Here is a 27,320-nt window from a genome sequence, read left to right as displayed (position 1 = left end):
AGCCATGCCTGAATTTACTGCATTTTTTTACCTTAAAAAATATGGTGCTAATTATTTCATTGGGTTAGTGATAGTTGTAATTTAAAATACACATGCGTTATTTTTTTAATATTCACTCATGTTTTAATGTTACTCTTTTTACAATTGCATATGATAACAATAATGACTTGTAACATGTGATTCAGGGTCACAAATTAGTGGGAAAGTGCACAACCAATTAAATTTAGATCACTGTTGTTGGCACTCCGTCACTTACGAAGTCGAGGGTTCCAGTTGATCAGATCAGCGGAACAGCCTGCTCGTGAAATTAACGTGCAAGTGGCTGAGCACTCCACAGACACGTGTACCCTTAACGTAGTTCTCGGGGGATATTCAGTGTGACACAGTGTGACAAGGCTGACCCTTTGAATTACAGGCACAACAGAAACAGGAAGAAAGAGTGAGAGAAAGTTGTGGTGAAAGAGTACAGCAGGGTTCGCCACCATCCCCTGCCGGAGCCTCGTGGAGCTTTAGGTGTTTTCGTTCAATAAACACTCACAACACCCGGTCTGGGAATTGAAACTGCGATCCTATGACCACGAGTCCGCTGCCCTAACCAAAACATGTGCTACAATTAAATACCTGAGTGTATATTATCCAGCACTTTACCACTTCTGCCATTTACCGTCTCCCTAGTAGTGATTTCTACCTTAGGCATAAGACTACAGATTTAAGGAAGAAAAAAATTAAATTGACCCTGATAGGTGATTGTCATTTATTTATATAACTCATAAATGATGAAATACAAAGTCAACCTGATAATGATCATGCATGTGTGTTTGTGTGTGTATGTAGCTGTTATGTGCTCTATTAAATTAGTCTCCAGTTCTGTATCATATTTAATGTAAACACATCATTGAAAGGTACATTTACTGCATTATTCCTATGGCAATGACATCTCTTATGGATATGTTGTCTCATGGACGCTCTAATTACTTCGTGCATCTAATGATTGCTCTCAATTGCATAAATAACCCCCATATGTTATTGCTCACTTTTGTTATTTTTATTCAACAATAGTATATATTATTACTATTATTTTTTGTTTTATATGTGTAGAGCATTTAATAATAATATAAAATCAGGTGGCAAGCTGGTAGAGTCATTAGCATGCCAGGCAAAATGCTTAAGCAACATTTTGTCTGTCTTTATGTTCTAAGTTACTATTTTAAATATTTTCTTGTGCTTTTTTATTTCATTTCAAGGTCGACCTATTACTGAACTCCAAGTAGATCATGTCCAAGGGCGACTAGTGAAAAAATACAAGGAAATGACCACCACACTTACAGTACATAGTTTACTGCTTGTTGATGGACTACAGACATTTGGCAAAGATTATGAATTGCTTGCAGCTTCTCACAAAAATTTGTCGTAAGTAATGCAGCCTTTTATTATAGAGGTTTGTCTACATACATCATTGTCATCTTCATCATCTTGCATCCATTTTTCCATATTTGTATAAGTTGCATATGTCTTCTCTAGCAGAACATCGCATTACTTGTTGTGTCCACTTGTCATCTCTTTCTTCTTGTTCAGCATCTCTGACTGTCTATCTGCTTCTCTTTCTATATATATTTACATTAAAAGCACTCACTACACTCTCCGAGTGGTTGGCATTAGGAAGGGCATCCAGCTGTAGAAACTCTGCCAGATCAGATTGGAGCCTGGTGTAGCCACCTGGTTCCCCAGTCCTCAGTCAAATCATCCAACCCATGCTAGCATGGAAAGCGGACGTTAAATGATGATGATGTACAGAATGAGATGATTGTATGTGACTGTTTGGGCACTGGTGATTTGGTATTACTGACTGGTCATTGAGCCTGTTTTGGTGGCAGTACTTCTTCGCTCGGGAGGCAAACACACATACACAGAAATATACACATACAGTTAAAGAGAGTGAGGGAGAGAACAAGAGAAACAGTGACACGTCTGAAGTTGAGTCAGTGTCAGATCAGCAATGCGAAATACATAGGGCAACAACAGCTGTGCCAAAACGTCTCACACACACATTTGCACATACATAATACACACACACACACACACATATTTACACATGCATAATACACACACACAGACGTGTGTCTATATACATAGGTATTGTACAATATATTTGTGTGTAACTGTTGATGTTTAATTTTTATTTTAGAATGGACAGCCAGAGTGGAAAGCTTCGAGGATCAGAATCTCAAACTGAGCTGAGGCCATCACCAGTGTCTTCTTCGTCTGGTATATAAACATAATTGATTTCCTTTCGACACAATATTAATAATTTGTTTTAGTTCATTACAGTGTCCTTAGTTGTAATAATTTCCTGTAAAAATAGGGAAACAGTGGTAATAAACACAGAGGCATACTTCTACTACTACTACTACTACTACTACTACTTGGCCTTCTGCTCAAACCATGTTGTAGGTATTGTCTTGTACCTGAAGCAAAGCACAGCATTGTGCTTTAGACATTTTGTTTTACAGTTAATTTGTTTATGGTAACAAAGGTATCCTTCAAGTAAATAATAAACTGGTTTGCCAGGACATAGATATCAATATTTACTAAATGTCATATCACTCATGTTCACATGGTATAATGGATACAAAACCTGGAAAAAAAGCAGAAATGCAGTTATTAAGACAGCGTTTATATCTATTTTATTAGAAATCTTAACTTTTTCTAAACTATAATACTATTTTGATTAAGCTCTATGAATGTATCGTATTTAAAAATAAACAATATTTTGAAGTACTTTTTTTTCACTAATTTGATTGTTGTTCATTTGTAGCTCTTTCAGATCACCGTGATGAAGGTGGTCAAGGAATATCACAAAAAGAGGAGGCTCTTATTACCCTACATATTCAGGTAATTGCCTCCAACAGCCCAAATAACCCCACCAATGAAAAAGTGTTGAAGGCAGATATTCAGTTCAACAGTCTGGATGTCATTGGTGAGTTCAAACTTCTGATGGAACTTCAGTAATTTTGTGTTATCTTTGCCTTCATCTTTGAAATGTCCTGCCTGAAATATTTTATTATTTATGTGCCCTTTTAAAGTTTTAGGTGTTCCATGGTCATATTTTAATTGCCTTGATAACTGAAGAGATGCCGGTGCAGGTTTCTGCTCTGACATCCGAAACTCAGAGTTTTATTATGGCACCAAATAATTGTCACATATTATATTACAGATATATATATATATATATATATATATATATATATATATGCATTTAATGATTTTTATTCTTTTTTATATTTTCAACTTTACTTTGCAGCCAATCAAGAAACTTTGACAGAAATAATGAGCTTTTTCCATAGCACTATGAAAGACATGTCAAAAAAATCCGTTCGATCTCCAAATCATTCATCTTCTAAAGACCAAAATGACGATTCCAAAAATGCGGATTTACAAAAATCCATATCTGCAGTCCCTCAGGTAAGTAGTTATTACTGAATTTTAATGGGGACAGTGGCACCGACCTATGAAAGAGCTAATACTTCTGATAATCCCCACTTCTCAGAAACTTTAAAGAGTGTAATTCTGTGTGTGTGTGTGTGCACATGCACGCAAGTGCATAATTAAGAACCTTCTTCCTATGTAATCTCAGGTTCAGTCCCACTGTGCAGCACTCTTCTGCTATAGCCCTGGGCCAACTATAGCCTTTTGAGTGGATTTGGTTGATGGAAACTAAAAGAGCCCATCATGTATGTACCTATATGTGTGTGTTTGGGTACCCTTGTCTGGACATCGTGTGGTGGTTGTAAACAAGCATGACCGTCATACCGGATGATGTTCATTTCCGGTTTTCCATGGAAAATACATGTCTGGTGACAGGGTATATTACATTGTTTGGAGGCGAAAGGAAGGGTATCTAGCCATAGAGAAAATACACCTTAGCAAATCCTGCATGACCCATGCAAGCATGGAAAAGTGGATGTTTGATGGCATGGAGTGGGGGAGCTGGTATCCATGGACGACTGCTGGTCTTCCATAAACAACTTTTCCTGGGTTTATGCCTTGGAGGGGAACTTTCTAGGTGTAGTCCCATTGTCATTCTTGACTGAGGTGGGTATTTACCCTTTATAGATAAATATGTTGCTTGGAAAGAGGTGAGGGTTGGCTACAGGAAGGGCATCAGGCTGTTAATGATCTGCTTCAGCCAAATTCCATCTGACCCAATCAAGCATGGAAAAGTGAATGTTAAATGACGATGATGATGATGATGATGATCTGTGTGTATGCATGTATGGTTATACATTTGTATATTTCAAACTTTATCTTTTTTCATTACAGAGTATCTCAGGTATGTGCATTGGTGTTACAGCTGATTTTCATCGCTTAAACATCCTGCTGGTTCATCTTGAAGACTCTGTCTCTGGCCGGAATGCCAGAAAGGTGGCCACTATTACCATGTCCAATGCACAAATCAATGCTCGCATAAGTAAGTAAATTATGTTGTCATTCTTTAACTCTTATTTTTCTCTCTTATAATTTTTAATTTACTTGTTTGTGTTGTAGTAATAATAGTAGTAGTAGTAGTAGTAGAATGTAAATATTTAATTTTGGTTTTCTTTTTGCAGGTGAAAAACTCGAGGTTGCTGGTTCACTAGAAGGATTTCACATTGTAAATGTAATGCCCGAAGCCCACAAACACCAATATCTATTACAAGTTGGCAAGTTGTCAACACTTCCAAGTTTCCAAAGTAATTCTGACATGGTTCAGGTGTACAGCTCAAATCAGAAGAAATCCTGTCAATGGGGACCTGAGATCTTAGATAACAACTCTAGGAACAGCTATGCATTAACCTTCCAACTCGAGAGATACCTGGGACATGCTGCTTTACTTTCTTCTTCTTTTCCACTTCTTCCAATTAATGAAAGCCTTATCTATACAGTTAACGGCAGCTCTGCAGTTTCTGAGAAGGACGTTGCTGTAAAGATCAGGATGGCATCAGTCATTTACATCCACTCTCCACTGTTCTTAAGAGAGCTGTCTGAATGTCTTTCCAGCTTCAAAGACTATACTTCAAATGTAGCTTCTTCAATAAAGCACGCTGCAAAAGAAGTTGCCAAAGGTCTTGTAGCTAAGCGTATGGAAACAGCCAGTGGAAATTTCCCTGGAGGAAACAACAGTAGCAATGATTACATTCATTCTCCACCCAATCAGCGTAAATCTGAAAGCCAGTCCTTAGAGATGAATGACTTCTTCCCCCCAGATATGTCCTACAGTGAAGAGCAGTTCATGACTGGTTCGTTAACAGCTTCCCCACCAGAAGAGCTCAAGATTAATATTGATATGCAAATTGAAACTCCAATTGTGTTTCTACCTCGAAAGCAAACCAGTTCAGAAGTTCTAATGGCTTGCCTTGGAGAAATCTCCATCAAAAATATGCCTGCTGAGTCAATTACAAAGAAAGATGTCAAGGACTGCATTAGTATTCATGTTGACAAGATGAGTTTGTATGCATTGAATTTAACAACATTCAATATTTATGAGCGTGTATTTGACTATCGTGGACTTGACATTGAACGCCTGTTCAAGGATGATCAGTTTCGTAAATGCAACCCAGTTCTGTATGATACAAATATAGAAATAACCCTCCATGTACTTGAGTATGACATCACATGCCGGTCACCTTGCTCACCTGGTATGGAAGAAAGCACACCTTTCAAATCTCATTCATTCACCTCGGCCTTCACGTACATCATCCCAAATGACACTGATGACAAAAAATCTTCTCCAGCACCTTCCCAGTCATTATCTGTTAATATTGTCATTGCAACACCATGTAAACTTGTTCTTTCTAAAGCTGTCTATGAACAGATTCTTGAAACTCGCCACAACTTAACATTAAGTGGCATAAATGAAGAAACAGTTACTTTCTCAATTTCCAGTGAAGGTGACAATAATTCATCATATTTACCAGGTAAGTAAAGATACTGTACTTATCGAGAGAGTGGGTGGAGAGTAATATCTTTTTTTTAATTTTTTCCTTTTTAGAGTTACGGGAATTTAGTGGTTCATATCAATAGCTTTGAACTCTTAGCATGTTAGTTGATTGTATTACATATATCTGTCAACCCTATTTCCTGGTGAGAATAAAGTTTCTCTGGCCTGTGTTATCACCTCATTAGTAGACAATTAAATGGCTGATTAGTTTCCTGAAATTTGTATTGATTAAGTTATTCACATCACAGAATTCCAGAATTTGTGATCCCTCCTCATGTCTCTCACCGTACTTGCTTCCATCTTGTACTCAAGAGAAGCCATCATGGTGTTGCCCAATATGTTCTTTGAAATTACTAACTGTGCTAATGAAGTTGCCATCATTTCTTATCAAGATAATCTGCAGTATTGCAGGCCCTGCCAAAAAAATGCTATGGGCATACCCATCTTTCTTTACTGCACTACTCTTCCCCCACTAAAAGTACATATCTAGCAAACAAATTATATACACGAGAAAATCATTAGAGTGAGATCATTGCCAGTGCCGCTGGACTGGCTCCCGTGCAGGTGGCACATAAAAAACACCATTTTGAGTGTGGCCGTTGCCAGTACCGCCTGACTGGCCCTCGTGCCGGTGGCATGTAAAAGCACCCACTATACTCTCGGAGTGGTTGGCGTTAGGAAGGGCATCCAGCTGTAGAAACTCTGCCAGATCAGATTGGAGTCTGGTGCAGCCTTCTGGCTTGCCAGTCCTCAGTAAAATCGTCCAACCCATGCTAGCATGGAAAGCGGACATTAAACGATGATGGTGATGATGATGACTATGTACTGCTCTTTTTATAATTGGTATTGGTTTTCTTTCTTTCTTCTTTCAACTTTTCTCTAATTTTATCAAAAGATTTTATTACATTTATTTGTTTATTTTTGACAGGAATTTCAGCACTAAAACTAGACTCTTCTACTGAATCAGACATTGCCAAAGTGATTCGAACAGGGAGCAGTGAATCTTCTCAGTCATCAAAGCCAGTTCCAACTAGTCTCCCATTAGAAGCACGGTTTGAAGTGGCAATGTTCAGTGTGGAGATGCAAGGAGATTTGGAACCTGATTCACAAAAACGACTTGTTGACCTTTGCTTACAAGATCTCATCCTTATCTATCATCGAATGGACAATTATGTTTCCTCATTTGATCTTTCTCTTAAATCACTTACCATGGAAGATTTATTAGAGACAAATGACTCTAAACCTCGTTATTTAATGGTCTCATCTAAAAAGGAAGAACCAGAACCTAAAGAAGATAAATTAGGTTCTAATTTATCAACATCTTGTCCTGATTGTACAATAATGGTCCCTAAACCGAAAATGCCTGGTTCTTTGCCTTCAAGTTTTCACGAAGAGAATGTTTTTATGTCTCATTCTAAGAAAAACAGCTTAGGAGGTAATCAGAGGAAAATGGCTGCAGAAGAAAACAAGTAAGTATTGTTTACCGTAGCTGTATCTTTGGTTTGTCACCATTTATATTCATTTCTTTCAGGAGATTACTAAACAAATCATATTGATATATTGATTGATATATAGAGACACAAGTGTGGCTGTGTGGTTCAATCCTACTCCATGGCACCTTGACCAGGTGTCTTCTATTATAACCCTGGGTTGACCAAAACTTTGTGAGTGGATTTGGTAGATGGAAACTGAAAGAAGCCCATTGTGTTTGTGTATATATATGTTTGTGTTACTGTGTCCTTGCCTTGACATCATCATCATTTAACGTCTGCTTTCCATGCTAGCATGGATTGGACGATTTGACTTGGGACTGGTGAACCAGATGGTTACACCAGATGGTTACACCAGACTCCAATCTGATCTGGCAGAGTTTCTACAGCTGGATGCCCTTCCTAACGCCAACCACTCCGAGAGTGTAGTGGGTGCTTTTTACGTGCCACCGGCACGAGGGCCAGTCAGGCGGTACTGGCAACGGCCACACTCAAATGGTGTCTTTTTATGTGCCACCCGTACAGGAGTCAGTCCAATGTTTTGTTCACATGCCACCGGCACAAGTGCCAGTAAGGTGGAGCTGGAAACGATCATGCTTAAATGGTGCTTTTTATGTGCCACTGACACGGAAGCAAGACCGCTGCTCTGGCAGTGATCTCACTCGGTGCCAGTCATCGAATTTGGTTCAGTTTTCGATCACATGATGGTTGTAAATGAACATCACTGTCATACAAGTAGTGTCGTTCATTTGCAATATTCAGAAAAATGTCTAGCCAAAGAGAGCTACTGCCTTGCTTGGAAATAGATTGGGGTTGGTGAAAGAAATGGCATCTGGCCATAAGAAAAAATCCTCTTCAATAAACTCTTTCCAACCCTTGCAAGCATGGAAAAGTGGATGTTAACATGATAATAATGATGCTGAGTCATTTACTTCATGGTCTAAAGTTCTAACTTTCCACCTATATGATGATATTTAACTGTTGCTAAAGTAACCACATCTAGAAACACTTCTGCATCAGGCCCATAAATGTGTTGTACCCTCTCTCTGTCTTTTCTACTACAGCGACCCCTTCTCTTCAGAGGTGGCCACTCTCATGCTGTCTCCACTCAGGTACTCTGAGTTCATGTGTCTCTTCTCTTTCTATCAGTCTTGTTGTGTTTACTTTGTCAAAGGTTCCTCACTAAACACTGTATCCATTCCTTTCATCATCATCATCATCGTTTAACGTCCGCTTTCCATGCTAGCATGGGTTGGACGATTTGACTGAGGACTGGTGAAACCGGATGGCTACACCAGGCTCCAATCTGATTTGGCAGAGTTTCTACAGCTGGATGCCCTTCCTAACGCCAACCACTCAGAGAGTGTAGTGGGTGCTTTTACGTGTCACCCGCACGAAGGCCAGTCAGGTGCTACTGGCAACGGCCACGCTCAAAATGGTGTATTTTATGTGCCACCCGCACAAGAGCCAGTCCAGGGGCACTGGCAACGATCTCACTCAAAAATCCTACGAAGGCCAGTTAGGCGGTACTGGCTTTCTTCCCACTATATCCATTCCTTTGTCCCTTAAAAATTTCCTCCCTGTAGATATCTCTCCTGAAATTGCCTGCTTACTACAGTCTAAGTGAAACATTTAACAATATAAATCTCATTGTTTGGAAGAGCCTGCAAAGGCTATGGCTAATCCTCCGACCGTGAGTCCGCTGCCCTAACCACTGGGCCATTGTACCTCCACTATTTTGTATATATCATGTATAATTTTTTTGTCTCTGCTGTAAACTTTCAAGTATTTGCTTTATTTTATTATTTTGACCCTTATCTTTCAGTGAGGGATGCTACCCCTGTACACCACCACCTTCTCCTATGGGTTCAATGGAACAAGTTACTAACAGTGGACCTCTGGTTCACATTAGTATATTCCTAGTCGATAGCAAGTGTCCTCAGTTTCAAGAAACCTATAAACAGGTGAAAACAATGTTTTTGTTTTTTTTTAAAACATAAATGTCATAGAAATAGTAATCTCATTCTAAGCGTTATAAATGTTATTTATTATTGATGTTATTTTATACCATGTTATTTTATACCAATGTCACCATAACATTGGTAACAAGAATGATGATAATCCTTTCTATTATAGGCACAAGGCCCGAAGTTTTGGGGGAGGGGACTAGTCTATTACATTGACCCCAGAATTTCACTGGTACTTAATTTATCGACCCTGAAAGGATGAAAGGTGAAGTCAACCTCGGCGAAATTTGAACTCAGAACGTAGTGATGGGTGAATACTGCTAATCATTTCATCCAGCGTGCTAACGACTCTGCCAGCTCGCCACCTTAACGATGATAATGGTTATAGCATTGATTAGCATTAAGAGGAGCACCCAGGTAGAAAAGCAGTTGTCTTAATAGCTGGATGGAATCCAATCAAATCAATGGAAACTATGTTTCTGTCAATTTGATTGAAAGATTAATTGCTGCTACTGCTATTTACACCAAGTTTACCAGAATAACTGCTGTCGGTATAGGTATAGTTGTGTGGTTAAGAAGCTTGCTTTGTTAGTACATTGTTTCTGGCTCAGTCCCACTGCACAGCACTTTGGACAAGTTTCTTCTACTGCAGCCTGGGCCAACCAAAGCCTCGTGAATGGATTTTGTTCATGAACTTGAAAGTAGCTCATCATCATATGTATGTACATCCATTCATGCTGTGTGTGTATGTGTGCATCTGTGTTTGTCCCCTTTCCCCACTGCTTGACAACCTGTGTTGGTTTGTTAATATCCCCATAACTTTAAAGACCAATATACAAGGTGTCCACAAGGTCTGGACACATGGAGTAAATAAAATTATAACATAAGCAATTAAATATAAGAAATAATAATTTCTTAAAGTATGTGTTAATCCCCATGTACCCAGACTTTGTGGACACCCTGTAGTATGTATGAGACTTAAAAAAAAGACATAAGTACTGGAGTTGATTTGCTCAAAGAACTCAAGGCAGTACCCCAGCATGACCACAGCCCAATAACTGAAACATATAAAAGATAATAGACAGGTTTTCAAATGTAAAAAAAATAAAGGCTGGCAAAAATGTCTTGCCTAGGATGAAATAATTATCCTTGTTTCTTTGTCTTTCACTAGATCAATCGCTCCATTGATATTCAGTTTAGCAGTTTGGATACAACCATTAATCTGCAGACTTGGGTCGTATTACTTGATTTCCTGGGTCTTGGAGCTACGTTTAAAGAAGCTGGAGCCCAGTCACCAAATGTTTTCTCAACCAGTCAAGACTCCTCGTTGGACACTGAAGGTAGCCTTTTTTTATTAATTTTCATTTTGTTTTAGTCTCTTTCATTTTATGGCAGGAGATGACAGAATGTCTTGCAATATTTAGTTGTGTTCCCTTGCACCCTGTGATCAAATCCTATGGAAGCCAAACTAGTTTTTCATCTTTCTGGTAAGTTAGGAGAGGACAGGCAGTGCTCTTAATTTTGCAAACCTTCATGGTCTGGTGAGATTGATGTAATTAATGTTCATCAATATATAGAGGACAACTTTGGATGGAGTGTAACCAGGATTGAACTCTACTAAAGGCAATGAAGTACCAGATGAAGTACCATTTCTGGCTTAGTGACTATGTTAGAAATCATTTTGTTACACTTCTCAAACAGGGAATGATAATCACCCAAGTTAACCCATTCCATGAATTTATTTTCTCAAGATGTGTCAGCTTTCTTGTATATAGAATCATGGATAACTGAGTTCATAGTGGTACAATCCTGGACAACCAACAGCAGTTCATATGCTATCATCACACCATTTCGTGTGTCTAGCTAAGACACTCTACTGTCTGTAACTAAGTTATCCTGTCTGTCAGCAGGAAGTAGCGTAATTCAGTGTTGTAAACAGTGGGATCACTGTGTATTTGATGACTACTTCTTTTGACTTGCAGTGTTGAGTTCATTTTCTTCTTGTGGATGTAAAAGTCAGTTGTCATCAAAGCTAGTATCTTATCCCTCATCTACTTGACATTGCCGAAACTATATAACATTAACATTTTACTATCCAGTTTTCCCATTTTGCAAATTGAAATTGTTCTCGTTTTGTTTTTGCATCATTGAATTCATATAAATGGATGTAAATGTTATCATCATCATCGTTTAATGTCTGTTTCCCATGGGTTGAATGGTTTGACTGAAGTTGGCAAGCTGGAGAGCTGCACCAGGCTCCAGTTGTCCGTTTTGATATTGTTTCTACTACTGGATGTCCTTCCTTACACCAAACACTTTACAGAATGCACTAAGTGCTTTATATATGGCACCAGCATAGGAAATGTGTTTAATTCATTCTTTCACATTTACTCTCATTTCAAGATTTTTTTTTGCTTCAACCAGAGTATGATGTTTTCATCTACATGTTCTATGTTGAACGAGTGTGTGCATGCCTGTGTGTGCATGTGTGTAATTTTTATTAAAATCTTATGTTATGTCTTTCAGATAACTCTATTCAAGGTGAAGAAGTGGTTAACTCAAAGTTTCACATGAATATTGAAAGCCTCACTCTAATTATGAATAAACCAGAGTATGAACTGGCTCGAGCCACAGTGTCCAATCTGAAAGCCAATTTGTCCCTGCATGACGGCAACACACATGTTGTTGGTCAACTTGGCAGCATCTCCGTGCTTGACCAGTCACCATATGGCCTCAATTTCCGAGAAAAATTCATCAGTGTCGGAGATCAAGCCCTGACATTTGATATATTCAAGTAAGCATATACTTTGTACCCTAGAATTCATACGTATACATCTGCATTCATTCACACACACACACACATACACACATACACACACTACATTCCTGTACTAACTAAATATAAAGCCTCTGCTCCTTTGAACTACAGTAATCCCTCGACTATTACAGGTATTATGTTCCCAAACGCCCTGTAATAGTTGAAAATCTGCAAAGTAGAAACAGTACTGTACTGCATATTTTTTTAAATTATTTTTATAATTTATATATTTTTATTTTATTATAAATGCAAAACAACACCATGGAGGAATCGACATAAGCTTAAATAATAAACCATGATGGGTGAACTGCGATATGGCAAGGGATTACTATTCCCCTGTTTCTGCCTATTCAAGCCTACCTGATATACTTGTATCTCTACCCTTTGTCAGCTTCTCTTTCCAAATCCTTCATTAAACCTTTATCCAATTGTTTTCTATTAGAACTACAATAGTTATAAAATTCAAGTCTTGTAATTGAAATGTGTTGGTTCTCTGGATGATGGAAAATAATTTATCATTTATAACCAAACTGTTGTGCTGGCTGATCCTAGCAGAAACACTACAAACCTTTTGCTCGGGTGCTGATTTTGCAGGTAGAAGAGAATTGTCTTTCTTGATGACTGGCACCTGTGCCAGTGGAGCACAAACAGCACTGTCCGAGCGTGATCATTGCCAGAGCAGCTGTCTAGATTCCGTGCTAGTGGCACGTAAATAGCACCATTTGAGCGTGATCGTTACCAGCGTCGCCTTACTGGTACTTGTGCCGGTGGCACATTAGAAAATCATTCGAGCGAGCTCGTTGCCAGTGCTGCTGGACTGGCTCCTGTGCAGGTGGCACGTAAAATACACCATTTTGAGCATGGCTGGTGCCACTACCGCGTGACTGGCCCCGTTCTGGTGGCACGTAAAAGCACCCACTACACTCTCGGAGTGGTTGGCGTTAGGAAGGGCATCCAGCTGTAGAAACTCTTCCAGATCAGATTGGAGCCTGGTGCAGCCATCTGGTTCGCCAGTCCTCAGTCAAATCGTCCAACCCATGCTAGCATGGAAAGTGGACATTAAACGATGATTATAATGGTGAACTAAACTGTTTGAGTGTACTGACTGATCCTAGCAGAAACACTACAAACCTTTTGCTCAGGTACTGATTTTGCAGGTAGAAGAGAATTGTCTTCCTTTTATCTTCCTTGACCAGAGGTGTTGGTATTTATCAATATATGACCCTGAGGAGGACAATATACATAACTTACTGTAGTTTTATAGTGGGGGAAAAAGTTGGCAGAGTTGTTAGAGCATAATACAGATTGCCTTGCAATATTCATCTTGGCTCTTATCACTCTGAGTTCAAATACTGTCAAAGTCAACTTTGCTTCCATCCTTTCAGGTTAGAGATAAAGCTTTAGTTTTGTACTGGGTTAATTCTTCTCTCTCTCTCTCTCCTACTCTCCCCCTCTCTCCCATCCCCATCCTCCCCTATCCTCTCCCCTCCTCTCCCCCCTCATCTCCCCTCTGCCCCCTCCCACCAAGAGATCAGTTGTGATCATACATAGAAAGGTAGGGGCTCCACCAGCTTTTTAACATGTCACAACACATCTACAGTTTCATTAAGAATTGAGGGCTTATGACAAAGCAAAGCATAGCTACATTATACCAAGGATGTAGCATGTATATTTATGTGTGTTTTAGGAAGAATAATTGAAATCAACTTGTTGAAGCTCAGTTTAACATCTCAAATGATTGTGTGTGTATGTGTGTTTTTCAGATATGCTGGGGATGATCCAGGAATGCAGAGGGCATACGATTTGTGTGTTAAACTGCATATGGCAACTGTGCAGTACACGTATACAGATAGATTCCAGAGTGAAGTAACAGCATTCTGTATGCATTTTCTGCAATTACATGACAGAATGGGTCGAATTCGTGCTGCATCCATTGGTAAAAAGGTAAGGCAAATATAATCAACCCTTTGGTTTCTGTTCTTTTTTTTTAATTCTATTAGCAACACACAAAGTTGTATATATATATAAATATATATATATATACATATATATATATATATCATCATCATCGTTTAACGTCTGCTTTCCATGCTAGCATGGGTTGGATGATTTGACTAAGGACTGGCAATCCACAAGACCACTTATTATTCGTTTACTCCATTGTTTTGCATTTCCCAGACATGTATGCACATGTTGCTAAGTCTTTCATTGACATTCTAACTCTTAGCCTCGATTTATTATTTTAAACTAGATACTATAGTGGTTAACTTGCTATTGTAATTAAAATAATTACTACTGTTATATTATACTTGCTATGATAAATAAAACCAAAACAGTTATTATTAATATGATGACTGGCACCCGTGCCAGTGGAGCGCTAACAGCACCATCCGAGCAGGATCACTGCCAGAGCAGCGGTCTCGCTCCCGTACCGGTGGCACATAAAAAGTACCATTTGAGCGCGATTGTTTCCAGCTTCGCCTTACTGGCACTTGTGCCAGTGGCATGTGAACAAAACATTGAACTGACTCCTGTGCAGGTGGCACATAAAAAAAAACACCATTTGAGCATAGCCGTTGCTAGTACCGCTGGACTGGCCCTTGTGCCGGTGGCACGTAAAAAGCCCCCACTACACTCCCGGAGTGGTTGGCGTTAGGAAGGGCATCCAGCTGTAGAAACTCTGCCAGATCAGATTGGAGCCTGGTGTAGCCATCTGGTTCGCTAGTCCTCAGTCAAATCATCCAACCCATGCGGACATTAAATGATGATGATGATGATGATTTTATAATTAAAATAAATTTGCTTTTGAAAGTTATTACATAGCACGGATTTACATGTAAGTAAAAAACAAACAAAATCAAGTATACATGAAGATGTTTGCATGTAAGAATTATTGACTTTTGTGCATATTTTTCTCTAATCCTATTTTTTCCTTTGTCTCTTTTTATCAGATCTCAGCAAGTATGATACGTAATGCTCGCATTAAGATGAACATCGAAGCAGACAGTCCTGTGATTTTGCTTCCTTACAGTTATAAAACAACAGGCCTACTCGTTGCTGAACTTGGACGGCTTAGTGTTACCAACCAATTCCTTTTAGATGGTTCCATTGGAACTATCAAAGGTAGACAGTACAATTCAGCCAACGCTACTCACTCTGACGCCAAATTATCCTCCAATTCTGAGAGTAATTACACATCAATGACTCAAAGTGTTTTCCATCAGAGTTTGCCAAAAGAAAATGAAAAACCTGCACTAGTTATTCCTAAAATTGATGTTGATCTGATGAACCAAAGCATTTATGGTAGTCTTGAGCACGACATCAGAGATGGGGAACTTGAAGCGTCATCCATGACTGAATCAAAATCTTCTGATATTTTTGATCCCACTGAGAATGTTTCTACAGAAGAGAGTGTTGTCCTATCAACATTGGAGTGCTTGTCTCCATGCAACTTTTCAGTACTGGACAGCCGCGTGTTGTCTGATAGCAGCTCTGACAAACTCTCCTCTCCACAGAGTAGTAAATTCTGTAAGAAACTGTCAGCACCATTGCTTGCCCAGGAAAAAAAGACTATCAACCCTTTCACGTTGTCTGTTCAGCAGAGCATGGCTTATGTCCATTGTGACCCCATGAAACACATCTGTCTGCTAGATGTAATGTCAGTAACATTGACCGATATGGATTTGTATTCAGCTGAGTTGGTTAAAGTCGATACATCTGATGGACCGATTTATTCAATTGAAAGAGATGTAAGTTAGTTTTTACATATTGCATTTTGCCATACAGTTATCTAAACTTTTTTACTTCAGTTGTCTACTTTAATGAGAGAAAATTAATATCAAATTATTAAACTATGTTACAGCCTAATAATGTTGGTTATAACTTGTAAAAAAACAAAAAACAGCATTCATTTTTGATATCTAATTTTCCCATGTCAGAAATAAATACTGGCCAGGCTCCACTCCTATTTCATAATGATATCAGCTCCAAAAACTGTTATTCATGTTATTCATTGATGACAACTTCAGTATTTTTCTGGACAAAATATTTTCTGTATTTTAACTTCTTATGGTATAAAAAATATTTTAAAATTATTTTCATCCTGAGAAAGTTAATTGTTAAAAAACTGACAGTTTCAAAATTTGATTTAATCCTTTTAACATCGTATTTTTATTAATATACACTATCTTTGTCTCAATTAATTTTGAAAATAATTCAGTAAAATAACTTAGTCACTATTAAGCTGATGTTTGGTATATAAATTAATTTTGGTGGAAGGTTTTAATTTATATCACTTAAAAACAAGAGGCTTGTTTCATAGAACCTGAAGCAGTCTCGGTAGGTTGGTATCAAGAGGGTTAATTCAAAGATGCCTGAACCGGGTTTGTCACCTATAAGGAGAGCTAATATTGTAAATATTTCACCACCGTATTCCATTCAGTTTGATCTTCAATTGTTATTATGTGTTTTATTCCCAGATACATATCTAGACTCATTACTTTAGTACTATTTCTAATCTGTCTGGAATAAAATATTGAAAAATACTCTAAATATTGTGAATGTATTCTCTAAATACAAGGTTAATAATCTGTAAAATATTTTAGTGGAAAAATTATGTAAAATTATTTTACTGAAAAATTTAATCTTACTGTGCAATGTATATTTGAATTATTAGGAGATAAAAATCAGCATAATAATATTTGGGACAGTGGTATGATGTGGAGTTTTAAGATATATTTTACTGGGTTTTATCATACTTACCTGAAAATTTATATCAAGCCATTTAAAGTCTGATTAAATAATAACTTAACTTTCTAGAAGTATTAGCTACAGCATCCTCAAGAAGGTTACTATCACATTATGTAGAGATTATATTCTAAAATTGTACGTTCGTTTCTGAAATTTGTGTGACAACTTAATATTCAATATCACTCATTTGAAATTCTTTATTTGCAGACTGGTAAAATCTTCAAAGAAAAATGTGCATTACATCTGCAAGTGGAACGGAATCTTGATCGGGGACTTAGCCATTCTGCTCCAAACATTCATATGACTGGCAAGCTGTCTTCCATTCATGCTTTAATTACTCTGAAGCAGTTCAAACTATTGCGGGGTATCCTTGCTCATAATATTGGTGAAACATTGCCAGACTTCCAGCGACCCGTAATGACACATTTGAAAGAGCCACAAAATAAGGTATGTCTATTTTCATCATCACCCGTAACTTTATCATTATTATTATTATTATCATTATTATTATTAGTATTATTATTATTCAGTAGTCTTATTTTTATCATGTGCTTTCACTGCACTACTGAGCACAGCTCTGTGTGCTGTGGTTTGTTGTGGTGCTCCTATTTTCACTGCATTGAAAGTGTTTTACATAGGACGTGTGCAGTGCCTAGTGGTGCTATTTTCTCTATGTTATATATACTTGTAAGTCCTGGTGTTTTTGTTATGTACTAGGAATTGTTTCTGTTTTTAGGCTCCACATTCGAGTTACCTCTATTTGTAGATCTTTGTATTTTGAAAGTTTTTCCATTTCTTTCAGAGAAATGTTGTCACCTGTTGGTATTGATACATTGATTAGAAAGCATTTTTTTCTTGGTGATCTCTGACAACCATATCCAGCCTTATTGGCCTTAATTTCTCTGTGTGCATATCTCAAAGTATGATTGCTTTCTCATTTTCTGTAACCTTTTCTCAAGTGTGCCTATACCATCTTTTTTCTGTTGTTCCATAGTGTTAGCATAGCTTCCAATGTCTATAGGTCCCAAGCATGTCATGTCTGTGAATATATTCCTTCTTCACCAGGACTGGGCAGCCAGAAGCAATAAGATTTATTGTTTCTTCTCCATCTCCACATATTCTGCAGTTACTTGTATTTCTTGTCATTATATGTTTTTGGTGATTTCTGGTGGGAAGGCTTTGATCTTGTGCCGCAATTAAAAATCCATCAGTTTCTGGTTTGAGTCCTGAGCTTCCCGGCCATTGTTAGGATTCTGCTTTGTCTATTTCTTTTCTATTTAGCTTAACCCAATATTTGCCATGAAGGAGCTTTTCTTGCCATCATTTTATCATGATACGTTTCTTTTCCAGTTTTAGTTTGGATTTCAGTTGTTTTACAGCTTTTGTTGTTTCTTCTTTTTCTTCATAGTTGTTTGGTACTATGGCTTCCTTTTTTGTATTTGTCAGCTTCCTTAAAGACAGACAACAGTTTTTCTGTTTCGTTCATGTTTGTGGCTATTTGTATTAGTTTTCCTTGCTTCTGAAATAGGTATTTCTGTAGTTCTATGGTGGTTATTTTGTAATAGCTTTCTAGCTGTATAAGGCCTCTATCACCTTTGATATGTTGTATATATAACCTTTATATACAACCTTTATTATTATTATTATTATTATTATTTACTAGGCTCCCCCATCTGGTTCAGTGTGGACAAATATGCTCATGGAAATTGACTTAAGAAACATCACTGTAGAACTATTATTTGACTGGCAAAACACATCCCAAGATTCTTTGGCAAGATTTGATTTCATTCATTCTAATCTTCTGGTGAAAACACGCTCCAATGGAACCAAAGATGTTGATTTGGTTTCTCATGAAATACGAGCAGTTGACACTAGATATAAAGGTACTGTTTTTTTTTTTTTCTTTCCTTTCACACTTTTCCATTTCTTTAATTTCACATGCATTTTTGTACCAAGTATATTACCAAATATATAAGTTAAAAAAGAAATTTTTTTATTATTTTAATAAATTATTTTAATCATTCATTTCAAAATACAGATCTTCCACCTGGGAAAGCCCCAAATGTGTTTAGTAACATCTTGCAACCATCAAAGCAAGTAGATACCTGTAGCAAGTTGCAAATGGAGCTATATTTTCAATTCACCAATCAAGTGAAACTGTTTACTGTCTTGTTGAATAACATGCGGCTGATGTGCATCTTTGACTGGTTGCTAGCCGTCAATAACTTTCTCACCACTGATATTGAGGACCCATTTTTAGGTAAGTATTAGACTTTGATCAAAAGGCAATGTTTAGTTTACTGTACAATATGCATCTGTGTGGAGGCGCAGTGGCCCAGTGGTTAGGGCAGCGGACTCGCGGTCATAGGATCGCAGTTTCAATTCCTAGACCGGGCGTTGTGAGTGTTTATTGAGTGAAAACACCTAAAGTTCCATGAGGCTCCGGCAGGGGATGGTGGCAAACCCTGTTGTACTCTTTCACCACAACTTTCTCTCACTCTTACTTTCTGTTTCTGTTGTGCCTGTAATTCAAAGGGTCACACTGTGTCACGCTGAATATCCCCGAGAACTACGTTAAGGGTACACGTGTCTGTGGAGTGCTCAGCCACTTGCACGTTAATTTCACGAGCAGGCTGTTCCAGATCAACTGGAACCCTCGACGTCGTAAGTGACGGAGTGCCAACAAGAATCATCTGTGTGAATTTTGTAAGGGATTTAGTAAAAATTCCATTCCACCCTCCAAATCCAGTGCACTGTGCCGAGATATAAATTTCTGTGTTTTTGGCTTCTAAAGCATTTTAATTTTTATAACAGTGTTGCTGGTTCTTACCCATTTCATTTCTTGGAAAATATAATTTTTTTTCTCTCCAAGCATAGTTGAAATTAACATTGGACTGTTGCTGCTATTTGTGACTAAATTCTACCACGTTATACCTAGGTGGATTCAGCCAGCTTGACAACAAACAAGACACAACATAAGACAGGACTAGGGCCAGAATATGAACTGCTAACCTCTTGCTTAATTGTGCTACTTGGTCCATGTTTTCAGAAACTGTATTATTTGTGTAGCTCTTGCTCAACCTTGCCGAAGCAGATCTAGGACACATAAATAGTAGCAACCCATGAAACCAAAACTTTACTGAAGACTGCCCCACACAAACTAATATGCAGTGGTCTATCACGTAGGGTACAGTGAGGTAGTTTTGGCATTCTGTGTTTCTTCCAGACTACTTGTATGTCTAGAAGTTTTAGTGGTGGTCGAATGCAGACATGAACAAGAGGAACTTGGGCACAGCATGACAGCTATTATTCTTCTGTATGTTTTTCTGATAATTAGCTACCCTTGTATCTGGCAGCTTGTAAGGTAATTGATATTGCAAATATCTTTGTGTGTATGTGTGTATGTATATATATATATATATATATATGTATAGATATATATATATGTGTATATATATATATATAACAAATGAAAGACAGAAGATGGAATATACAAGAATTTATTATTAATCATGATAATTGCTTCGACACATCTAGCACCGATTCCTCATGTGGGACACTCAACATCATGGCAAGCTGGCAAAATCATTAGCATGTTGGACAAAATATTTAGCTGCATTTCTTCCAGTTCTTTACATTCTGAGTTCAAATCCCACTGAGGTCAACTTTGCCTTTCATCCTTTCTGGGTCAATAACATAAGATACAAGTCAAGTACTTGGTTCCACGTCATCAAAAGTTCTGGCCTTGAACTCTGCAATGGAACTGGCTTCCCATTTAGAGGGAATGTTGTGGTTTTGGTCTCTTATATGCCACGGAATTCAGGTAACCAGCCTTATGAGTCGTAGGGCTCAAGGAAAAGTAAATTATTGTTTTAGCTTGTTTTAGACTTTCTATTAAAATCTGGCCCCACCTCTTCTCTTCATTTCCTGTTGCTTTTTCTCCACTCACAAACACCAATATCAGTCTCTTTGTCCCTCATTTGTTTACTTTCTATAACTATTTCATCATACTGACCCTATAATGATTGGACAGGTCAGTGTTATCAGAATGATTTTGTAGTTGCATTCTCGTACTTTGTTGATGTCCCTAGGTGTGATTTAATATGTAGCAGGAATTGTTTAGGCTAAAAGTTGCTGTAGAAATAGTTTATAATTCACATTGAAATATCACTCGGATATCTGAATATTAAATTGATGGGTTTTTTTGGGTTTTTTTAATCAGATATGGATAAAAAGCCAGAGGAAAAATTTGAAACTGTGAAGGTCAGAAACCCCTCTGAAAGTTCCACACCTGTATTGAGGCCCCGCAGTCCTCTCAACAGATCTCAAGGAATAGTGACCAGACGATGTCATGTCGTTGAACAAGTAAGTATGCCTCTGTGTGTGTGTATTTTTTATTGTTTTAACTTCCCCTTTCGCATGGTTGGATAGAGTCTGTTACCAACTTTCACTTGTTTCCAAGCAAGGTAATATTTCCCCTTGACCAGACATATCTTCACAGAATACTGAAAATGAATCGCACTGCTTGTGTGACACTCATTTACAACTATCACACAATGTTAAGACAAGGAGAGAGAGAGAGAGAGAGAGACACACACACATACACACACACAACGTAGATATATATATATATATATATATATATATATATATATATATATATATATATATATATATATAATCATCATCATCATCATCATCGTTTAACGTCCGCTTTCCATGCTAGCATGGGTTGGACGATTTGACTGAGGACTGGTGGAGCCCGAAGGCTACACCAGGCTCCAATCTGATTTGGCAGATATATATATATATGCATAATGAAATAACAGCCAACATTTGGCAGTTAGAAATATAGGGAGGGATAGAAAAAAGAGAAGAAAGAATTGCACAGAAAGAGGGGACAGGTGGAAAGAAGAAACCTTGAACTCTACAAAAAGAAGGGGTAATTATAGGGTCAGTATGATGAAATAGTTATAGAAAGTAAACAAATGAGGGACAAAGAGACTGATATTGGTGTTTGTGAGTGGAGAAAAAGCAACAGGAAATGAAGAGAAGAGGTGGGGCCAGATTTTAATAGAAAGTCGGAAAATGTAAGAAGTACATATAGTGGGAGGAAGAAAAGAAATAATGATGTGAGTGAGAATCATGAAGGGAAGTGAGTGGAGGTAGGAAGTGAGTGGAGGTAAGAAGTGAGTGGAGGTAAGAAAGATGACAAAATTGAACTCTAGAAGAAAATGGAGCAAGGCTTGAAGCAGAAATAAAACCCATCAAAAAGCTAGTATGTATTTAGTATTAATTATTGTAATATGTAGGATGCTTATTATTATTATTATTAATGTATGATTGTAATTTGGAGTAAATGAGTTTATATAATACTTCTTAATTTTGTTGGATTAATGAGCCTGTATAGCAGTTCTTTTTTTCTTTTAACACTGACACTCTCTGTCTGTCTGTCTGTCTGTCTCTCTCCCTCTCTCTCTCTCCTCCCTCTTTTTTATGTAATTACACCTTCTATATCTGTTGATTTTGACTCAACTCATAGTATGTCTGTTTATGTTGATTTAACCAGCTCTGCTTAAACATTCAGTATCACTAACTTGCCCTTCTCCTGTTCACTGTACCCGTTGATTCACTTTTCCAGACTGAGGTACCATTTGAGCTAAAAGTCAATGTCAGAAATACGCAGTTTGTAGTTGTTGCTGACATGTCTACATGGGACACGGAAGCAGCTATTCTGAAGGTAAATATCAATATTAATATTAGATGTTACTTTCAAGACAAAAGTTTTAATTTATTAACAGGGAAAGGTCTGTGCTTTTAATATGTCTGTGTGATACAATATAAATCTGATTTTTATAATTTGATATCCTATTGTGAAGTCGTTTATATTGGATGTGCCATCTTAGTTCCTCAGTAATGATATGTTTATGATCAATTAAATTCAAACTTATAGTGACCGTTCTTAAGTGACCCTAGGAAAGGCACATTACTCTGCTTATTTCAATATACCTGGTGGTCATGTTTCCAATGGTCAGAAATTTGCAGAGCATCAAACTGAAGATAGGAACTCTAGTATGTAAATGTCCAAACATTCTTGCCTATGTTCACAGTGTGTACATGTGCTATATTTTGGTAATTATGTCATTAAATCCTTAACTTGATTTCACCCAAATATCTATTTTAGGATTATTAACCATGTAAATTATTCATATAAATTAGGTGGTGAGCTGGTAGAACTGTTAGTGTCGGACAAAATAAGTAGCAACATTTTTTCCAATTCATTATGTTCTAAGTTCAAATTCTGCTGGGGTCAGCTTTACCATTTCATCCCTTTGGGGTCAATAAAATTAAGTACCAATCATGTACTGGGGTTGATGTTGACATCAACTAACCCCTTTCCTCTAAAATCAAAGCCATTATTATCCATGTGGATTCTGCTGCAGAATTGGCGTATAAATTTAATGGTATTTATACTTACTAAAATATATTTTAGGATCTACACATTTCTCTGTAAATGTTTGAACACTTCAATCCTGTGTGTGTTATTTTTAAAGATGCCATTGGTTTGTTAGTTTTCTTTAATGAAAAATAGAAAAATTACTTTCTGGGCTGCTAATATAATTTGTTTCTGCTTTTCAATAAAGCCCATTTTTAATGATTTGATATCTTTTCTTCAGGTGCCAAAACTGGCATTGAATTTACAAACCATTTTTACACACAATTCCCTTGTGTTATGGACAATTATTATAGATATATTGATTTAAGAGAGGATCTTTATGGACAGTTGTTGCAGAGGGAGGGTCTAGGTGGATATTGACACATATTTGTACTATTTGTCAGTGACATAGTGAATAAAAAGAAAGAATTGGAACCACCCTGTATGAAGTAAAGGTTTGTAAGTGCAATCACAGCTTCAGTACTTATTACTATACATGGTTATCAGATAGTGAACACAGATTATGCATTTCATTGTGTTGTGTTTTATTAAACAAGAACAAAAACGAGAAAGAAATGTTCAGTCAACTGTCCAGTGAGATTCTCTATCACGTTACTATCTCTGAAAATATATGTATAAAAGTTTTCTTTATTGCTTGTTCGTTTGTCTCTCTATCTACAGTGTACTGCTGTGCTACGGTATCGTCCGAAAGCGCAAGACTTACCACTGTCATGCAGTTTGCAGAGCCTAGAAGTATTTTCCTGTTTCCTAATGGAAGAAGAGGAAACTGCCCTTTCAATTATTGATCCAACCAGCATTACCATAGAAATTAATGCCAACCCATTGCCAGATCGCTCAACTTCACGTGTTACTGGCTTGCTAGATGCTCAAGCAGTGGAAAATCCTCTAGTTCTTGAAGTAAGTTGATTACAATTATCGTTACCATTGGACAGTAATTAGAGTTTTTTGGCACAATTTGTAGAGTGTCAGATGAAATGATTTTCGTATTCTAACATATGTTTTGAATTTAAGTCTTGCTACAGTCAACTTTGCCTTTCATCCTTCTTGGGGCTTAATATGATAACAATTAAGGTCTGATATAATCAACATGTGTCAGACATATGAAGCTCAAGGTGGTTGTTGGCACGATGGTTAATAATTTAACCTTAAGACATCATTAACAGAGTCTAAATGGATTGGATCTCTGGTCTAGAGATAACGTCCTTTCTCACCACCAGTCTTGGAGGTTCTTGAAAGGGCCATAGAGACTGTCTTTCCTTTTCTAAGTCATAAAATATGCATATACATAGCATGAAAATTCATGCTGAAATTCTCTTTATATTTGTTCCTTGTGCTGCATTTATCTGATTTTCTTATATGGTCGTGTTTGTTTCTTTTATTTTACAGATGACACTCAATCTTTTAAACATTCGTTTGTCTTACAATGACTTAAAGATGTTTATTGCCATCACTGACTCTTTACCTGAACAAGCTACAAAGGCTAGAACTGCCCAGAACATCCATTTTAAAAGCACAGGTCTGTTGATACACATTACTCTAATTCCTAATCACTATTTATCTCAGTAACCCAAATGTCATTTATTTTCCTTTTTTATTTTTTTCAGCTCCAGCTGTACAGGAAGTTGAAATATTACCTCTTGGAGAGAGCTCAGTTGATGCAATGCCTAGCCTAAATTACTCTTCTGCCAGGAGCAGTTTTAGTGAACAAAGTAGTTATCAAACTCAATATACATCATCTCGAAGAGCTTCCAATATTGAACAAGATTCTTGGTTTTTAACGGGTATTGAGGTAAAAACAAAAATAACAATTTATACACGTTTATTTCAGAGTTTATCAAAAGCACAATTTATCAAATTCTAGTCTCAGTTTTTCTCAAGAAACTATGTTCTCTTATGATCTCTTAGAATGTCCATTTTTCCATACTAGCATACTAGCATGGACAGGAATTTATTCTGGAGCAGGATTTAATAACTAGATGCCCTTTCTTTCACCAACCCTCACCTGTTTTTAACAGAGTTTATATAAAATATACTCTTTTACTTGTTTCAGTCATTCTATCTATCTCTCTGTCTCTCTATCTCTGACATTGGAAATTTGTAACTTTGTTTTCTTGATTTTGATGCTAAATTTGTTATTCCATTCTAGATAAAAGCCTCATCAATTTGTATTTGTCTCATTGATGATTGTAAAGATGCTGATGTACCACTTGCAGAAATTTCATTCAACTGTAAGTTACCCAGCTTCTTGTCAAATATCTTAAAATGTCATTTTAATTTTTTCTTTTTTTTGCCTTTTTTTTTATAAATTTTTATTTCTTACCACTGATCATCTAACTAATATTTGGTTTTGCAATATTTCAGATCTAGAACTTCACCAACAGCTCCTCCCCAAGAAAGTGGGTCGAGGTATGTTCAAATTACTTGGAGACTATTACAACCGCAAACTGTCTGGTTGGGAACCATTTATTGAAGTTTGGAAGTAAGTTAAAAAACAAAAAGGGAAAGTTGTCTTGTAAATTTTTTCAACTCTTTCAATCAAGCAAAGTATGCAGGGTGTGAGAGTACTAATTAGTTTTTATCTGGACGTAGCAAGAACAATGAAATCAGAAGTAACATTTAGGTAAATGCCCTAGTTTAAAGTCCTAAGTACCAGTAGAGCACTAGGGCCGATGTAACTGACTTAACTACTCTTGGGTAAGAGTCTAAAAATGGCATTCCTCTGTCAAGCCATGTTAAGCCAGTATGGCAGAATAGGCTCATCAAACCAGTATGATCTCAAGCTCAAATTCATGGCCTCCACATCAGACCATGGTTGGTGGAGAGGACTTCATCCTGCAGTGGATGGTGCTGAGGCCTTCATCCTACAGTGGACTGAACATAGACAATCTAATCCAATCCATGTCCTAAGTAATAACCAGGAAGCAAATTGGAAGAATATGTTCCTTTATCATACTTTCTCATCCCTTACTACTATACTCCATCCAACTGAGGGGGCCTTGTGAGTACTTAGTGGCCTTACTGGTGGCATGAAAAAAAGCACCCCGTACACTCTAAAGTGGTTGGTATTTGAAAGAGCAAGCTTTAGAAATTATGCCAAAGCAGACATTGGGCTTGGTACTGTCTTGTGGCCCACCAGTTCCTGTTGAGCCGTCCAACTTATGCCAGCATGGGAAAAGGAACATTAGATGCTGAAGATGGTGATGATGACTAATGCATTGGCTGAAATACATTGCAGTATTTATTCCAGAGTCTTCCATTCTGAGTTCAAATCTGACCAAGTTCAGATCTTTCCAGTGTCAGTAAAAACACTCCCAGTCATGAGTAGCAAATTGGTTTGAATCAATTAGTCTGTCAGATGTGATGCCTTGCAAAGTTGATTCCAGCTCTTTGTGTCCTGATGTCCAGTCTTGCTGTGTCTTATGTGAATAGTAAATTTAAGCTCTCACCCATTTTGACATTACAGTCTGATGCTTGGGTGCTTTTAGTGGAGTCTATTCTATTGTGAGCATTCATGCCAGGACTATGGTTTGAGGATACCTTCCTCTTTCCTCCTCCTCTTCTATAGGTCCTGGACGCCTTGTAAAGAATCATGGAAACTATTCTTCCTCCCAACTCAGCCACCTGCTAGTTGCCCTCCCTGTGTCCAGGTTTCAGCTTGCCAAAACTATCCAGTTCCTTCTGTGTTGTGTTGCATGCATACATTCAGTCAGCCTTTTGATATCAGTCCATCCTTTGATGTCATCAGTACACAATACAAAAAAAAAGAACCCAACATCAACTGGTTTTACTTACACTACATAAGTCCCTGATAAAGGCATATGTATCACAACTTCTTTCTCTTTTCCACTCCCTATAAATAAAT

The 27,320-nt window shown here is 37.4% G+C and overlaps 1 protein-coding gene across 12 annotated transcripts in view; it reads left to right on the top strand.

The window, feature by feature from the left end:
* LOC106877485 (intermembrane lipid transfer protein VPS13D) overlaps window positions 1-27,320 on the top strand; it is a 178,439-nt gene that overhangs the window by 84,836 nt on the left and 66,283 nt on the right. For all 12 annotated transcript variants that reach the window (XM_089349874.1, XM_089349875.1, XM_089349873.1 and 9 more), the window contains 22 exons: window positions 1,245-1,410; window positions 2,186-2,265; window positions 2,816-2,977; window positions 3,302-3,462; window positions 4,321-4,468; window positions 4,608-5,954; window positions 6,906-7,446; window positions 9,293-9,431; window positions 10,606-10,774; window positions 11,961-12,228; window positions 14,016-14,196; window positions 15,204-16,001; window positions 17,209-17,448; window positions 18,665-18,884; window positions 19,040-19,261; window positions 21,224-21,366; window positions 22,643-22,741; window positions 24,119-24,355; window positions 24,845-24,974; window positions 25,063-25,247; window positions 25,605-25,686; window positions 25,820-25,937. In XM_089349874.1, coding sequence (XP_089206000.1) covers window positions 1,245-1,410; window positions 2,186-2,265; window positions 2,816-2,977; window positions 3,302-3,462; window positions 4,321-4,468; window positions 4,608-5,954; window positions 6,906-7,446; window positions 9,293-9,431; window positions 10,606-10,774; window positions 11,961-12,228; window positions 14,016-14,196; window positions 15,204-16,001; window positions 17,209-17,448; window positions 18,665-18,884; window positions 19,040-19,261; window positions 21,224-21,366; window positions 22,643-22,741; window positions 24,119-24,355; window positions 24,845-24,974; window positions 25,063-25,247; window positions 25,605-25,686; window positions 25,820-25,937 — 5,836 coding nt within the window. The remainder of the gene's footprint in view (window positions 1-1,244; window positions 1,411-2,185; window positions 2,266-2,815; window positions 2,978-3,301; window positions 3,463-4,320; window positions 4,469-4,607; window positions 5,955-6,905; window positions 7,447-9,292; window positions 9,432-10,605; window positions 10,775-11,960; window positions 12,229-14,015; window positions 14,197-15,203; window positions 16,002-17,208; window positions 17,449-18,664; window positions 18,885-19,039; window positions 19,262-21,223; window positions 21,367-22,642; window positions 22,742-24,118; window positions 24,356-24,844; window positions 24,975-25,062; window positions 25,248-25,604; window positions 25,687-25,819; window positions 25,938-27,320) is intronic.

This window comes from Octopus bimaculoides, chromosome 3 (genome assembly GCF_046866305.1).
Source record: "Octopus bimaculoides isolate indiv1 chromosome 3, ASM4686630v1, whole genome shotgun sequence".
Lineage (NCBI taxonomy): Eukaryota > Metazoa > Mollusca > Cephalopoda > Octopoda > Octopodidae > Octopus > Octopus bimaculoides.
The sequence above is the reverse complement of the archived record's forward strand: the minus strand, read 5'-3'. Positions and strand labels throughout refer to the sequence as shown.